Source organism: Leptosomus discolor, chromosome 5 (genome assembly GCF_034619465.1).
Source record: "Leptosomus discolor isolate bLepDis1 chromosome 5, bLepDis1.hap2, whole genome shotgun sequence".
Lineage (NCBI taxonomy): Eukaryota > Metazoa > Chordata > Aves > Leptosomiformes > Leptosomidae > Leptosomus > Leptosomus discolor.
The window spans coordinates 19,550,241-19,566,047 of record NC_141395.1 but is presented as its reverse complement, the minus strand read 5'-3'; the positions used below and the strand labels follow the sequence as shown (position 1 = coordinate 19,566,047).

Sequence of the window (15,807 nt, the reverse complement as noted above, 5' to 3'; positions counted from 1 at the left end):
CTAAAATTCTTATCTTTATTCTCTACCAAACTATGGCTGAGGTCTCGAGCACAGGTAGGGTTAAATTCCATTCTCATTGAAGGCCACTCACCAGCACCTTGTAGGACCTGTATGAGTAAGAGTCATACCATTTATATAGTGTCTGTTACATGGTACTGCTGTTATATATGGAATCTGTACAAATGAGAATGTTCTGGTGAAATTATAAGCAAAGATCTCGAATGTTTTCTTTAAAACATGTACATTGTGATACTGACCTTCTAATGGGTCTGTCCCTGGTATTCTTGATCGGACATTACTGAGAATAAAATCTGTCATTTAATTATAAACTTAACCAACTGATGCTGTGTGCAGTGTGTAATCTTGAGAATGTACTCAAGAACCCTGAAGGCAGTTTGTTGATAACTCTGTACCTTGGCATTCTTAGAAGAAAAACATATCCAAAAGATATTTGCTCAATATCTGTTCATTGACAGAAGCGTGAATACTTTGATAAATAGATCTGTTCTGTAGTGTCTTCTGTGCAAGGTAACAGCCTTTTATCTTGTTTATAAAGATAATGAATATCTTCATCAGTCTGCAGAAGATGATATTATTCTTTACAATGTTGAAATGAACTACCCAACTACCATCATGACTAACAGCACACTGGTATGTACCCTTTCAATTAATAAAAAGGCAGCAAAATGCAAGTATATTTCAAATTTAAAAGTGAGTGGATTAAAACCTGACTCATCAAATCCTTATTTGAAGGTTTTTTACTAGAATCTAATCTACTTCTTAATCTTTCAGAAACAAGTTAATGCTTCAAATTATGTGTTGTCATCAGACAAATATTTCATAGCTCTGGAAAGCAATTATTCAAAGGTAATTCTTTTAATATATTGCTTAATAAAATATTTGGTTTCATTTAGTATTTTGTTGATTGTCGCTGCCGTAGATAAATGTTCTTTGTTACTTTCTTGAGAAAGGGTTAGGCTATGAAAAGGTAGCTGATTATTTTTAATTAGATTACCTTTTTCCAAGCTTATTTTCTTGTTTCATTTTTGCAGCTGTGGAGATACTCTTATACAGCATCATACCACATTTATGATCTCATATATGGGTAAGCCCTGGTATTTCTTACAGAGAGCTACAGTGAATACTCTGTAGTGATCTACTTGCAAGCATTTCCACTGAAAAACTCTATAGTAATGTGACTACCACCCTGCTTGCCTTTTGCCTGAATCTATCAGGTTACTTGTTTGCTTGAAAAAAATGGCCGCTAAGAAAATCATGCAGTCCTTTCATCTACTCACAGGTAGCTGATTTATATTTTGTGCCCTAAAACTTTCACTGCTCAAGATTATCATATTTTTTTTCTTCTTTACATAATTTTCTCCCCCCCCATCTTGGCTGCTTGAGTCTACTTCAGTCTCACATCTGATGTCTCCATGACATTCTGTTGTCTAATTCATCCTTTTATCATAGAATCATAGAATGGTTTGGGTTGGAAGGGACCTCAAAGATCATGTAGTTCCAATCCCCCTGCCATGGCAGGGACACCTCACACCAGACCAGGTTGCTCAGGGCTCCATCCAACCTGGTCTTGAACACTTCCAGGGAGGGGGCAGCCCCGCTTCCTTAGGGAACCTGTTCCAGTGTCTCACCACCCTCAGGGTGAAGAACTTCTTCCTTGTATCTAGCCTAAACCTGCCCTCTCCCAGCTTCCAACCATTACCCCTCATCCTATCACTGCAGGCCCTTGTAAAAAGTCCCTCCCCACCTTTCCCATAGGCCCCCTTCAGGTACTGGAAGGCTGCTATAAGGTCTGCCTGGAGCCTTCTCTTTTCCAGGCTGAACAAGCCCAGCTCTCTCAGCCTGTCCTTGTAGGAAAGGTGTTCCAACCCTCTGACCATCTTGGTAGCCCTCGTCTGGACTGGCTGCAACAGCTCCATGTCTTTCTTGTGTTGGGGGGTTCCAGAGCTGGACACAGCACTCCAGGTGGGGTCTCACAAGGGCAGAATAGAGGGGCAGAATCACCGCCCTTGACCTGCTGGCCACGCTGCTTTTGATGCAGCCCAGAACATGGTTGGCTTTCTGGGCTGCAAGCGCACTCTGTTGGCTCATGTTCATCTTATCGTCCAACATCTAATCTCTTCCTAAAACTCTCATATGTGTTTTAGTGCTCTGGTGATCTTGTAACAACCCATCCTGGGTTCCTCCAAAGTTTACAGCTTCTCCCATGGCATTTGGTCTCTTTCCCAAGATCTTCCCGAAACCAGGCCATCTGCCTCTCCAGTCACCTTTTTATGCGATAAGTAGCAGTGTGACCAAATGCTTCTTAGTTCTGAGCAACAGGGGCTGCACTGAGCTGCTCCGTTCTTGGAAAACTGTTGGCTCAAGGTGACAGGAAAAGATTGCTGCAAGCTGATGTGAGTAGAGAGGTACTGCATGTGGGTTGTGATCCTTAACAAATGTAGCTGCTGCTGTTGTGCTTGCCTCAGCATGCTGTATCCTGAGTTCACGTTTCCCAATAACTTGCTGAGATTGTAATGCAGACTGCAGATAAAGCAAATGATACTTGTGCAGTATTTAGAAAGAGATAAGGTGGCTTTTTAGGCTGTTGAATATGTTTTCAAAGAGTTGAGTTGCAAGCCTTTACCAGCACGGGTGCACACCATCACATTACTGCATGTCTCATTGCCTGCCTTAATTTTGCATTGCTCAAGAAACAATAAGCTGTTAGAAAATCTAGCCATTCATGAATTTTATATGAATGTACAATATAATGATCCATTTGCACTGTGCACAAAAAGCCATCTCAACTTCTTTCCTTTTTTTTAGTGGTTTTGTAACAGAAAGTCAGCTTCCACATAAAATTCAGTATATATCCTGGTCACCTGTTGGACACAAACTGGTCAGTAAAGATAAAGCAGCACTGGAATGGTTTTACCTCGTGTGGCTAGAAGACTTTTATTTGCCTTTGGTTATTATGTTGTTAGGCCATATTTTTGACAGGCCTGTGTGTATTAACCTCTGTTGTGAGCAAGAATGACAAAGAAAACTGGTTTAGGTTGTTATAATTTAATCTGTCTGTGTCTCAGTAGAAGAATCCATGTTCTCAGCTACTTTATCTGCTTCAGTTTGCTAGCCAGTGTTTTATCAAGGATTGACCAACAGAATTGTGTATGGGATTAAATGTAGTTTCAAGGCCTGAAAATCAATGTGGTTTCCTTTGATGCTGTATAACACATGAGTTTACTATGGAGATTTAGAGATGCAGTATTTAAAGTCTTTTCTAAAATTTTTACTCTAGGAAATGTCTGCCAGATTCTTATTACAAACAGTGTTGTTTGGGGGTTTTTTAATAGCCACTTGATAGCCAAGTGTGTATTTCTAATTATAATAGACCTATTGCATATAGTAACAAGTTTATGAACTATTTCTATTCTTGATTCCAAAGCATCAGCCCAATAATAGTTACTGGTTTTCTAACTACTTATTCAGTATTGACAAAATATTTGTGCAAGGAAAGATTTTTAGACGTCATACTAATTTCAGAAAATACCCAGAGAGTGAGCTAAATATGAATGGACAATTTATTAGGAAAAATTTTCCATATGCTAGGACAGTATTAGTTCTCTCAACTAAATTAAATATTGTTATTTTCTTTATCAAGAATTCTGAAGACAGAACACAATGAAGATAGTTTCCTATCTTCCTAGTACTAATATCTATGATGTTTCTTGTATTTGAGAGTTTTAGGAGTAGCTTTGTTTTTCATTTAAAGCACAAAGTAGTTAAAATGTTACATTGATCTTGCTAACAAATGCTTATAGCTTCATAAGGCATGATTTTCTAAGTGATGTTTCTGATGCTCATTTCTTAACCACATGTTCATTCAACTGAATTTTGGAGACACCTGAGGCCTGCAAACATTTCTTGCAAGAACACTTTTTTGGTAGCTAATTTACTAGAAAGCAACAAACCAACCCAGACAGAGTAAAACCTTTTTTTGTCTCGTCTCACATCACCTAGGCCTTTTGACAGGTTTAGAAAAGTCCAATTATTTCCTTTTTGGTCGTTGTGTATTTGTTTTTATCTTCTACATTTGATGAAACCAGAAGGAAAAGTCACAAACCACTTTGTCTGAGGGTCTTTTAAAAAAAACAGTCATTTGAATGAGTTTCAAAGATTTTTCTTTTCATGATTTTCCACACCAAAGCTAGCCACAGAATCCTCTGAGGTTTATTAAAATCAAAGGAGTTGTTCAGGAGTTATTCTTACATAGTTGAACATAGAATTTGCCCTGTAATGTATAATTTATTTACTAAGGTACCTACTCTTGCAGAATTTGCAAGGGCTTTTAGTGTAGCATTTATTTCCCATTTTGTATTCATTGTGTCTTCTTGTTGGTATAACATAGGAGCATTGCCTGCAGAAGATCTTACTCTGACCCCTGTTATTGGTGCCTATACTCATAAGTATAAGACACTTTCTTGTCTTTAGGTCTATGTATATCAGAATAATATCTATTTGAAACGAAGTCCAAGAGAAGCACCAATTAAAATAACTAGTGATGGAAAACAGAATGAAATATTTAATGGGATTCCTGATTGGGTCTATGAAGGTAAGTAAATCTTGAAGGGCAACAACTAATGTTAAATGCTTTCTTTAGATTACCTAGTTCTCACAATCCATTCTAAGGTATCTGTTTTGATACATTATTTTTAGAGCCCTAAGGATTACTTACTTGATTTCCATATTTCATGTGGCACATGACTGTGTTTTACATTCATAGTGTGTAACTAAAATCCTGAGTCTTTATAAATTGCACTTCCTTCTGCTGCACAGGCAGTGATTGCGAATTAAGCTTTAACGGATGTTTTAATTTTGGTGAAAATTTGACACTTCAGTGCATCAAAAAAATTTAAAAGAAATAAACACATGCACACAGGAAAAACCTAAGTGAGTTAAATGGGATCTGTGTGCCTGTTTTGAGAGTTCTTAAGGCCTTTCAGAATTGAGATGTATTACAATATGTTTGGTGTTATTTGTTTAGTATAAGTCTTTTTACATGTCTAGATTGCTAATACTGGAATGCTAAAATACATTAGAAGATTCATAGATTACAATGATAAACTATTATGAATTAATTTTTTTTTCTCAGAGGAAATGCTAGCGACAAAATACGCGCTGTGGTGGTCTCCAAGTGGAAAATATTTAGCATATGTGCAATTTAATGATTCTGACATACCAGTTATTGAATATTCATATTTTGGTGAGGACCAGTATCCTAGAAAAATAATTATCCCATACCCAAAGGTATGTTTTCTCATTCTTTTGACTTACTTTCTGTTGAGAAATGAGTTATGACGATGATAAAATTAACTGTGCCTAAAAGATGGTTGTATTACAGTGGTTAAATCCATTGTGGCTTAAATTAATGAAACGAAGCAAACTTAGGCCAAGTTCTGAGAAGGTATAGGTACATTCAAAACTGTAGATATTTAATAATATCAGTGAAATAAATTGAATTACTCATTTAAGTAAAAAGCATGTGCAAAAGTGCATGCTTGCATGATCAATTGCTTTTTTCAGTTCAGCTTACTTATTGTGATGTGTTAACTGTACAGTTGTTATTTTTCATTAGAGTAAATGAATTATGAAGCATTTTTTATTTTGAAAAATAAAGGCTATGACAGCTTCAGTTTATTTGCACACTTCATAGTGCTTTTTGATCTCAAGGGGCTTTGGATTTTAACTGCTTTCAAGTGCCAGATCTAAGGCAAGAAGAGTTTGGGTTGGCATTTCTTCAGCATGTATTAGAGAGCTCTCCTGACTCTTGTCATATTCGTATGATTGCAAGTGATCATGTTAATGTATCTTTAGAAGTTACTAACCTGTCAGCTGGGTTACATTGCTAAAGTAAAGCTGGATGATTTAGACCACACATGGAAGGAGAATTAAAAAACTAATAATGTATGCGATGAATAAGCAAGCATCAAATCAGTTTAAGGTAAACCATTTTATTTCACAGCTGGGGTGTCAAAGAGCACTTGCAGTCATGTGAATATATTCCTGGAGTTTTATGCCAAAGTAAGTGTAGTGTGTGCTGCAAAGATCCACACCGCAAATAGAACACTGGTTCCCATCAAGCATGTTTTCTGCATAGAAAGGCACTAAATTTGACTGCTTAAAAGTTTTTCTTCCTTGTATATGAAATGATGCAAAGTTAAGTAATGTACAACTGCTATAGTGTCACTCTGAGATCTTGTAAGACCACATTTGCCCTATTATACTCAACTGAATACGTATTTTGTAACCTATATCCTTTCTTGCAAAAAGTCTTGTAATTTTCCTCAACCTGAATTGTTCAGACCCTGATTTGAATAACCTGATACATTTTCTTTGAAGGCTGGGGCTAAAAATCCTACTGTTAAAGTGTTTATTGTAGACACTATTAACCCTGAAGTGTTTGGTCCTAAGGAGGTGCCAGTTCCTGCAGTCATAGCATCCAGGTAGTGTGCTCTCAAATACGTATTCTCTTTTTTTTTAAAAAAAAAACACGCTTTTGTCTGTGTATTTTGATTGCTTGAACCTTTGAGTTGTTTTCTGTTTCTAACAGTGGAGTGCCATGTTCCTCTACTTGCTCGATTAGAAGCTAACAAGAAATGTTTTATTTTGGTTCTGTCTGTCCATATGGTGCATTGTTACAAAGGACAAAAAAAATCCCTAAGACAGTGAAAGCTTTGCTGTCGTCTTCCACAGAGTAATATGGGGGATACAATCTGTAGCAATGCTTCTATACTCCTTTAATAACCACCATTTCTTTCTTTTTTTCTTTTATTTTTTAGTGATCATTATTTTACTTGGCTTACTTGGGTAACAGATAGTCGAATCTGTGTGCAATGGCTAAAGAGAATCCAGAATTTTTCTGTCTTAGCTATTTGTGACTTCCAAGAAAATACAAATACTTGGGACTGTCCAGAGGTAATAAAGTTTGAAATATAAATTTAATATTGCTGAAATTAGCATTTGCTAATCTCATCTGCATAGCTATTTTAACACCTACTGGTCATGCACAGGTTGCTCTGACTTACTTGCAGTAAGTATATTTAAACTCACCCTGAGTTCTTTTAGAAAATAATTGTGTACCTGCCATAATAATATTTTCCAGTGTTTAGTTGCATTCATCTTTTAGCTACTAGTGATACCTTTTTCAATATTTTAATTGTTGGAGGAGTAAAAAATTTTAATTACATCAACAAGAAACAAAATCACCAAAATATTTCTTTAGTGAGGCTTAAATAACAATGAAAGCAACAAAAATAAGAAGAATGCTATTCAGCAACTTTCAGTACCATTGTTTAGTTCTTCTTGCTTCTTCATCTTCAAAATTGGAACCATATAGGATCTTTATTGTGCTTTAAAGAACACCTTATTACACTACATTGAAATTTCATACTAAGTCTGACTAAATTGTATCCTTTATGATTAATGTTAAATTAGTTGAAAGAACTACAGATTAAACGTAAGGCAGGTTTTCAAGAGCGAGAAATTCTTCTGTCTTACCAAATCGTACAGTTAGAGAAAGCAGGCAAGTTTTCAGAAACACAGTCCCTTTTTCAGATCTGAAAAGAAAACTTCAGGCTAGTTGCAACAGTAGCTCTACATTTTGTTGACATATGTCATTCTGTCATTAAGACAGTTTGGAGGGAAAACCATGCTCTGCTGAGCAGAAGGGTAGCTTAGATGGCCTGGCTATCTATACCTATATGTGAATAGTTATAGATCTTACATCCAGACACCTTTCTGAAAAAAAATGTTTCTTTAAAAGACCTTGTAAAGCCTGCAGACTGTAGACACTGATAAATTCATATAGATAGGATAACCCTGAATTTCAGTAACTCCAGTACAGAAGTTCCATTTATTGTCTTTTAGTATTGATGCTGTTTGCATGTCTTGTTCTTAGAGTTTGTGGTACAGAACACCTATAAAAACCAGCATTAGGCTGAAACCTTGAACTAATGGGAAATAAAAGGCAAGAATACTTATAAAAGTGTTCTGTATAACTGATAAATTGTAAATTCAGAGTTTATTGACACAGCCTTTCCAAGCTGAAAATTATTTTTATTCCCCTATAACATGACAATTGTGTTAAGTTTAAAAGGAAGTTAAGGTCCTGTTCATTCAAAAACATTATCATTGAAGTAATTTTCCACAGAGAAATATCTTAATTTCTTAGGAAAAAATACAGATTTACTGCAGCATTTGATGTGTTTCCTAAGTGATTGTTCCATTTCATAAGTACATTAACACTGAATCTCTGTTTCACCTGAAAGTAACCTACATTTTAATAACTAAATATTTTAACATACAGAAAAAAAAAAATCAAGTGTTCTAGGATTCTATCACAATCCACCGAAGTCCTTTGAAACAAGCTTAACTTTAAGCATGTAAGCAGTTTTATTTATTTCAGCAGGTCTATTTATGTGTTTAAAATTAAGCATGTGCTCAATTGCTTTGCTGGAACCAGACCAGAACAATTAACATCTTGCAGGACTGTGTTCATGATCCTTGTTTAATTGCGTTTCTCCATGGAACCTTATTTATGGAGTCACTACTGACGTTTCTATAATTCTATATTTATACAGTGATACAATGCTTTTATCACATTAAAGTTTGCACAAATGGCCAATTGAAGGAGTGTGAACAGATGGGAGTGCTGCATTAGCTCTATTTGCAGTTAGAAAGTATATCTCTGTACGTTTCCATTGGCAAAAATAGTTTTCATGTTGATTTCAGATTAAATCGAGACTCGAATGTACAATAAATGTGCTAGGCTTTATGTACTTGAAAATAATAACAAAATGTGATCTACAAGATGTTCCTAAAGTGTCAAAATGTTCACGTGTTCAAGTCTTGCTCATCTGAGTAGACCATAGAAACCAATATGACTTCAGTGGAACTATTCATGTGAGCAAAAGCTAGGCATGTGTTTGTGAAATTGGGATTTCCTATAAAGATGCCAGTTCTCTAACTAAATTCTGCAAATACTTTAATACACAGAAGAATCACATAAAATGGGACTACTTGTATGAGAGAAGTTAAATATATCCTTAATTTACTGTGTCATCAAGAACTGAACTGTCATTTAAAGAAAAGAAAATAAGGATGCAGATACAAAACAATACATCCCTTTTTTATTATCTTAACAAGAAATAAAATCCATCTTCTCATTGGAGTCCTTGCAAAATACTGAACAGTCTTCTAAGGGGCAAGTACCTGCATCTTTTGCTCAAATAAGTGACTTTGCAGGGACTAAATTGAAATGGACAAAGCATGATTCTGAATGCTGATGAGATTACATTAAGGATAACAAATACAAACCATATACTTTAGAAAGCAAATTTGTTGAATTTATTTCAGACTGTGAAGAAATACTGTATTAAATTAACAGTAAAATGAAAAGTTTGTAAGATAAAAAAAGAAATACGTTGATTGAATGCAAAATTGTTAAATATTAAATCACTTGCTGCATCCAACAAGCAAGATACTACACTCTTCAATGAGAAAGTCTTAGGAAAGTATTGAAAATGCACTAGAAAATTTATAAGTAACACTTAAATAAAAATGTAAAAGCACATGTAGCTACAGGAGGTACTGATCCATTTATGCTCAGTATAAGTCTTTTTTTTAAATCAGCTTTAAGAATGTTAAGGCATTAAGACCTGCTAAACTAATATTCATAGTCTCAGGATATGATAATCTGGGTGATCTTTGCTGCAAACATTATGTTTGCCAATCCTTAATTCTTCTTTCTAAATATGCTGTTTGTGAGATTTTTTTAAAGTGTTGAAAATCAGGCCCTTTGTTATCTCTAATCTGAGCACCAAATATGGAGACCCTTGATTTCCATGTGCTTTACTTTGTTAAAGTATTTGGCTTGCATTTTTAAGGTTTACATTTAAAAGATATGCCTAGTAGTCACATTATCTGCTGTTCTAAATCAACATCACAACTTTTAAATTAAAGGAAATATGTCAAATGGACCAGCTGAGAATCTCATACAGATTTTTAATATTATTATTCCTGAAATTATATTACTTTGTTTTATACTGACAAACTCATAAGATTAAGTAGTTGTTAGTTCCTGCTTTCAGTGAAAACGTTGGATAAGGTTAAAACAATTACTTTAGATTTTGTTTAGCTCTGATGACAGCTGTTAAAAATAATATTTTAACTAACATAATAGTATTAATACTGTAATATTGTTAACTCGGACAGCCTTCAAGTCCCTGAACCCTCACAGCAAGTATTCTAAAATTCTCTTTTATGGGCAGCTACAGATTTTTTATTTGAAGATTTTGAATCGCCATAAATTCATTCCTGAACTTCTTAAAGAGTGTATGTTTGATTTTGTTTTTCAGAATCAACAGCACATAGAAGAGAGTCAAACAGGATGGGCAGGCGGAGTAGGTTTTCTTGTTATACTCTGTTTTGATTTAATGAAAAGCTGCAGCTTTCTGCATCTTGACAGCAGTCTTTTGAAACATGGAGCACCATTCTGAGTCTTACGACGCTACTGCTTAAACCTGTTGCACTGTAGGATTGAGGTGTTCAATGCCGTGCTAGGCATAGTATGCGGCTACCTGCTTTCTGAGTTTAAAACCCCTTTTTCTGTCTCCTTTTGCAAATTGTAGACCACCTGATTAGACACTATACTGAAGAGAAGGAAGTAGTGAAAAGAGGTAGATTGATACTGCAGCGTAATTATCATTCTTAGAAGCATCCTGAAGGCAAAAAATAGATGTAAAATTCCTCTGATGTCACTAGGGCAAGAGATATATTATTATGGAGTTAAGAATAAAACCTGTCCATTCACAACACAGTTTTAGGGCCAAGTGCTGCACATCTTCAGCTAGGGAGGAACCTTCAAGGTAAGATACCCCACTTAAATGGTCGCTGATACTTCTCTGCAGCTGCTCCCAAACAAAAGAAAATTTCTCTACCTGGTAACCTTTTATCTCGAAAGAGACACAACACGTGTCTTTAGGAACTCATGGTAAAAACAAACCTGCAAGGAAATAGTAAGAGCATGAGAAGAGTATTTACAGTCGTATATTGTAACAGTGAATATGTGTTATTGTTTATGTTTACTTCTCAGACAGGTGAAGTTACCAGAATTCAATATGGAGAACCTCACACTGTGCCTGAATATCCTGCAGTGGACTTAGTTTCAATTTTCAGTACACTGTCCTTTAAGAGATGTGTTTTTATTTGAAGTGAAGATTACACATTTGCAAGGATTAGTTATTTTACTTGGCCCCTTTCTTTCTTCTCCACTTCTCTTGAGGTTGTGATGACATGTTTTTATTAGAGCTAAAGAAATTGCACACATGCATAAATCCCTGTGTTAGCCTTTATGGGATTTCAAGCATTAGGAATATTAGAAGCAGATTCCAGAACACTTTAGCTTGTGGTCACAGGTTCTAGTCGAGCTTGGGTTAGTACTATTCAAAAGTCATACTCCCTCAGGAATGTTTGATGCTATGTTTGAAGCGCTTGCAGGTCTGTGTTCATGTTTTGAAAAGAAAACTCACAGTTGCAATAATTCATCCTTGACTGACAATTTCAGTACAGAGGTGATGGTTTGAAAGGAAGCAAAAGCTGAATGGTCTTATCTGGGATAATCTGTTTATCCCAGATAAGTGGAATAGTATGGGTGACTTCAGATATCCATTTACTTAGTGCTGTAGCTGCTCAGAGAATCAGACTCTGTGGTCCACAGGATTTCCAGTCTAGCACTACTCATGAGCATCAGCTTTATTCAGAAACTGATTTTTTAAAAATCACCTCTACCTATTTTTAAAAAGCTGAAGAAAGGTCATTCAGAATATGCAAACAGATTATTCCATTTAACAAGTAGAGAGCTTGCACATGTGGGGTGCTTGAGGTATCTACATTATCAGCTTAAGAAATCTGACAAGACAGGTTAGAAATGGTAATGTGTACTAACTGGGAGACTGAATATTGCAGGTAAAGACTTGTGGAAAGTACTTTGTTCCATCTGAACTGATTAGTCTTGTTACTTTTAGTATGTGTACTATAATCTGCTAAACAGCTTGGACAGTCTTACTTACATCTCATCTACCATTTTTCTTCCATCGTTTCAGTTCTTTGTTTCTACACCATATTTTACATCAGACAGCAGTTCATACTACAAAATTTTTAGTGACAAAAATGGTTATAAACATATTCATTACATCAATGGCTCTGTGGTAAGTCAAGCAAACGGTTCTACATTGATCTTCTGTAAGTTCCTAAAATAATTCTACAATATTCAGTAATTTACATGTCTTGATTCACAGGAAAATGCAATCCAAATTACAAGTGGAGAATGGGAGGCAATATACATTTTCAGAGTAACAAATGATGCAATGTAAGTATCATGAAGCAAACAGGTTATGAGTGTTGTCAGTAAACCCGACATTTAATCATTTGAACAGTTTGCTGACTCATCAAGTTATAACCAGGTATAATTTGTTTTGTATCTGAATGCATCCACAACAAATTTGTATGCAAAGGCACTGCACAGGTTTGCAAACTTTGTTTACTTATGGGAGATTGTTTGCAAATTGCCCTTGTTTTTCTACTTATTTTTAATCACCCGTCTTAGAGAGACTTATTTAGAAGTGCTTAAATTTAACCATGTGATTAACCCTCATACGATTTGCAGTTACTTCTCTTTTTATGGTCTCTTATTCAGCTTACTAGATAGATAGATAGATACAGTTTACATAATTGGAGTGATTAGCTCAGGAGTCCTATTTGTATGGTTTATTTGTCATCTAATCAGAGTTTGAGCAAAAATTTATTAAGATAAAAGGTATATAGGCTTAACTTACTCTTCCATTGCATGCAGAAACCTTGAAAAGTCTGAGTTAACTTCCAAGACGGTTTTTCATCTTCATGCTTGTTCATAGGTCATCATTTTATGGATTATTTATTAACATATAAATGAATTTACAGTTTCTATTCAAGCAATGAATTTGAAGGCTTTCCAGGAAGAAGGAATATTTACAAGTAAGTGTTATCAACATTATCTTAATGATACTAGGTTGATAGAAGATAGCTCTGGATTTGTCAATAAAATAATTTAGTTTCAAGATGTTTAAAGTGTAATTTCACAAGCTATTTTAACTAAATCTTGACCTTGGATTATATATGAGAATTGAGGAGAAACAGCATCTAAAGTGTAAATATACTCTTGGGAAAAAAAAATTGATAAAAAGGGAAAACATTTATTTTTAAATTGAACTGTTCTGAAAGTACAGTGCCTATGGTCTAGAATGTGAGACAGACACATGTGAAGTTAGTTGTAGCAAAATAAATATTGCTTTATTTTATTTTTCTCCTAGAATCAGTATTGGAAGTAAACCTATCAGAAAACAATGCATTACTTGCAATTTAAGAAAAGAGAGATGCCAGTATTATACAGCAAGGTTCAGTGAACGTTCTAAGTATTATGCCTTGATATGTTATGGTATGTATAGCGTGGGAGCAAACATATGATCTAGTCATTCTTTCAAATTTGTCGGAGTTGTAGATTTTTTATTTTTTTTTTTTTACTTCTTAAACAAAAATCCTGGGATTTTTAGAATTAAAAACAAATTCATGAAAGTCCTTCATGGCACAAAACAGATTCTGTTCTGGCTCATCAAAGTCATGCTTTCTCTTGCAGCAGCAAAAGCAGGATTTAGAAACACACATTGATTTCCAATTCATGGGATCAAAGTTAGCTGTGACAAACTACTACAATGTGTTTCCCAATAGAAATTACTAAAACCTGTGTCAGCCACAAAATGTTGGATATTTACTGCCTGAAAACATTTTTAATAACTGAACTAAGAAAAATTCAGTTCCTCAGGATGTGTGATCATTGAAACCACTTATAACACAGAATTATTAAATGAAGTCTTAGCTCTTTCGAAATGTTGTGTGATTTCAGTCATCTGAGGTTTCATCCATTGCTGTAATCAAAGAACAGTGAACTCACAATCTAAAAAAAAAAAGGAAAGAAAAATATCCTTTTGCGTATTTCATATAAAGTTTTCTGTTCTTCTGATTCTGCACTGACTGATCAGCTGAAGAATTACTTAGAACATCCGCTGAGCAGAGAAGCAAATGTAGCAAATAATAACACCTTTCAATCATTCTTGCGCAAAATAAGTCAGTGAGGTCATCACCGTATGAAAGCCACTCACCTTCACAAATACAATGTGACATGTTCTCAGAAGAATGTTTCACATTGTTAATTCTGCATTCGCCTTATGTAATCACATCTCAGGTATTAACTAGATGTCACTTCATCTCTAGGGAGGAAGAGTTTGTTAGTAGATTTAAAGTTACTTCTATTATGTTTGCTAAGCAATACCTGTATGTATGCTGTACACACAGTACTTCACGTATTTCATGCATCAAGGACTAGTGGGTTATACCACAGATTTGTGTATGAACTTTGAGCTCTTTAACACCTGTTAGTTGTCAGTATTAATGTAATACACACTCCATCACCAAATTCCAGCTCCAGAGTATAAACTGCCTTCTTATCATTCTTATGACAGGTCCTGGGATTCCCATTTCTACTCTTTTTGAGAACCATGGTGATAGAGGTACTGCAAATATCCTGCCTATATCTGAGCAATTGTTTTTCTCATTGATTTTCACTATGCAGATCCTGTAATACAATGTTTAGGATTGTGGTCAAGAAGCCTTTCATCTTGTTTGATATTAAAATATCTAGTGTCTCTCTAGATTTGTTAATGAGTAAAATCCAAATACCAAGGAACACACTGATGCCTTTATTTTCATTCCTGAGTCCAGCACTTTCATAGCATCTTGATGTTTTTCCTGTTTACACGCTATAGCTGCAATGAACATTGGCAACTCTTTGTCTACCAAATACTGAGTCAAACTTTGCAGAAAACATTATTGTCATTTCCAATCTATTCCTTTTCACATTTGGATGAGCATAGGACTTTCTGAGTTTTTTCATGAAGCAACCCTACGCTATACAACTATTTAGAGTTTGCAGTTTGAGTTATTGTGCTGCACTAATTAGAATTTAGATCAGTGACTTTCTCTTCAGCCATCTGTAGAGATGTCAGGGAAGAGCAGAAGCTCTTTCAGATAATCAGGTCAAATAACTGCTTCAGACAAGGTGTAATTATTGATAGAAAATGGAACTCCAGCAAGAAACATTCAGAGACTTTATTCTTTAAGAAGCTTGTTAGTGAGGACTGTTTGCAACAGGCAAACAAGGAATTTGCTAGCCATGAAAATATTGATTGCTCTGCAGTGAGTTTTCTCTCTCTGTCTCATGATTTTCCTTACAAATTCTTCTCCAACTTAAAGCCCTCAGTCCTGAAATGTTACGAAAACTAGCATGGTCCCATAAAAACTTCAGTGATTTGGCACTCCCCCTTCCTTCCCCAGTAATCAGTGGAAATGCACTGGTAGTTCTAATGCCACAGTCCTTACCGTTCAGCCCATATTGACCCACTATTAACTGAGTGTTGTCTGACCAGAAGACACATAAAAACATGAGGAAGACAAATGCCACAATATTGTTAAGCTAAATTAATCAGTAGTGATTCATGCAGAAGTCAACGAATTGCAATGTAAGATTATTTTGACTCCAATAGGAGTCAGTACATCTTAGTTTTTAACCACTCAAAAATGTTTGTAGATGGAAAAGATTCGTCAACATGCCTATTGCAATTGTGCTATAAAAACACTGTGTTCTTTTGGTATTTCTTT

General features: G+C 35.2%; 1 protein-coding gene across 1 annotated transcript in view; it reads left to right on the top strand.

Annotated features, from left to right (window-relative positions):
• The window catches only part of FAP (fibroblast activation protein alpha), a 41,128-nt gene that overhangs the window by 10,136 nt on the left and 15,185 nt on the right, over positions 1-15,807 (top strand). The window contains exons 4-17 of the mRNA XM_086465958.1: positions 557-651; positions 793-867; positions 1,053-1,105; positions 2,827-2,899; positions 4,492-4,612; positions 5,153-5,307; positions 6,400-6,503; positions 6,840-6,975; positions 10,416-10,460; positions 12,162-12,266; positions 12,357-12,427; positions 13,018-13,071; positions 13,407-13,531; positions 14,613-14,660. Of these exons, the coding sequence (XP_086322084.1) occupies positions 557-651; positions 793-867; positions 1,053-1,105; positions 2,827-2,899; positions 4,492-4,612; positions 5,153-5,307; positions 6,400-6,503; positions 6,840-6,975; positions 10,416-10,460; positions 12,162-12,266; positions 12,357-12,427; positions 13,018-13,071; positions 13,407-13,531; positions 14,613-14,660 (1,260 nt within the window). The remainder of the gene's footprint in view (positions 1-556; positions 652-792; positions 868-1,052; positions 1,106-2,826; positions 2,900-4,491; positions 4,613-5,152; positions 5,308-6,399; positions 6,504-6,839; positions 6,976-10,415; positions 10,461-12,161; positions 12,267-12,356; positions 12,428-13,017; positions 13,072-13,406; positions 13,532-14,612; positions 14,661-15,807) is intronic.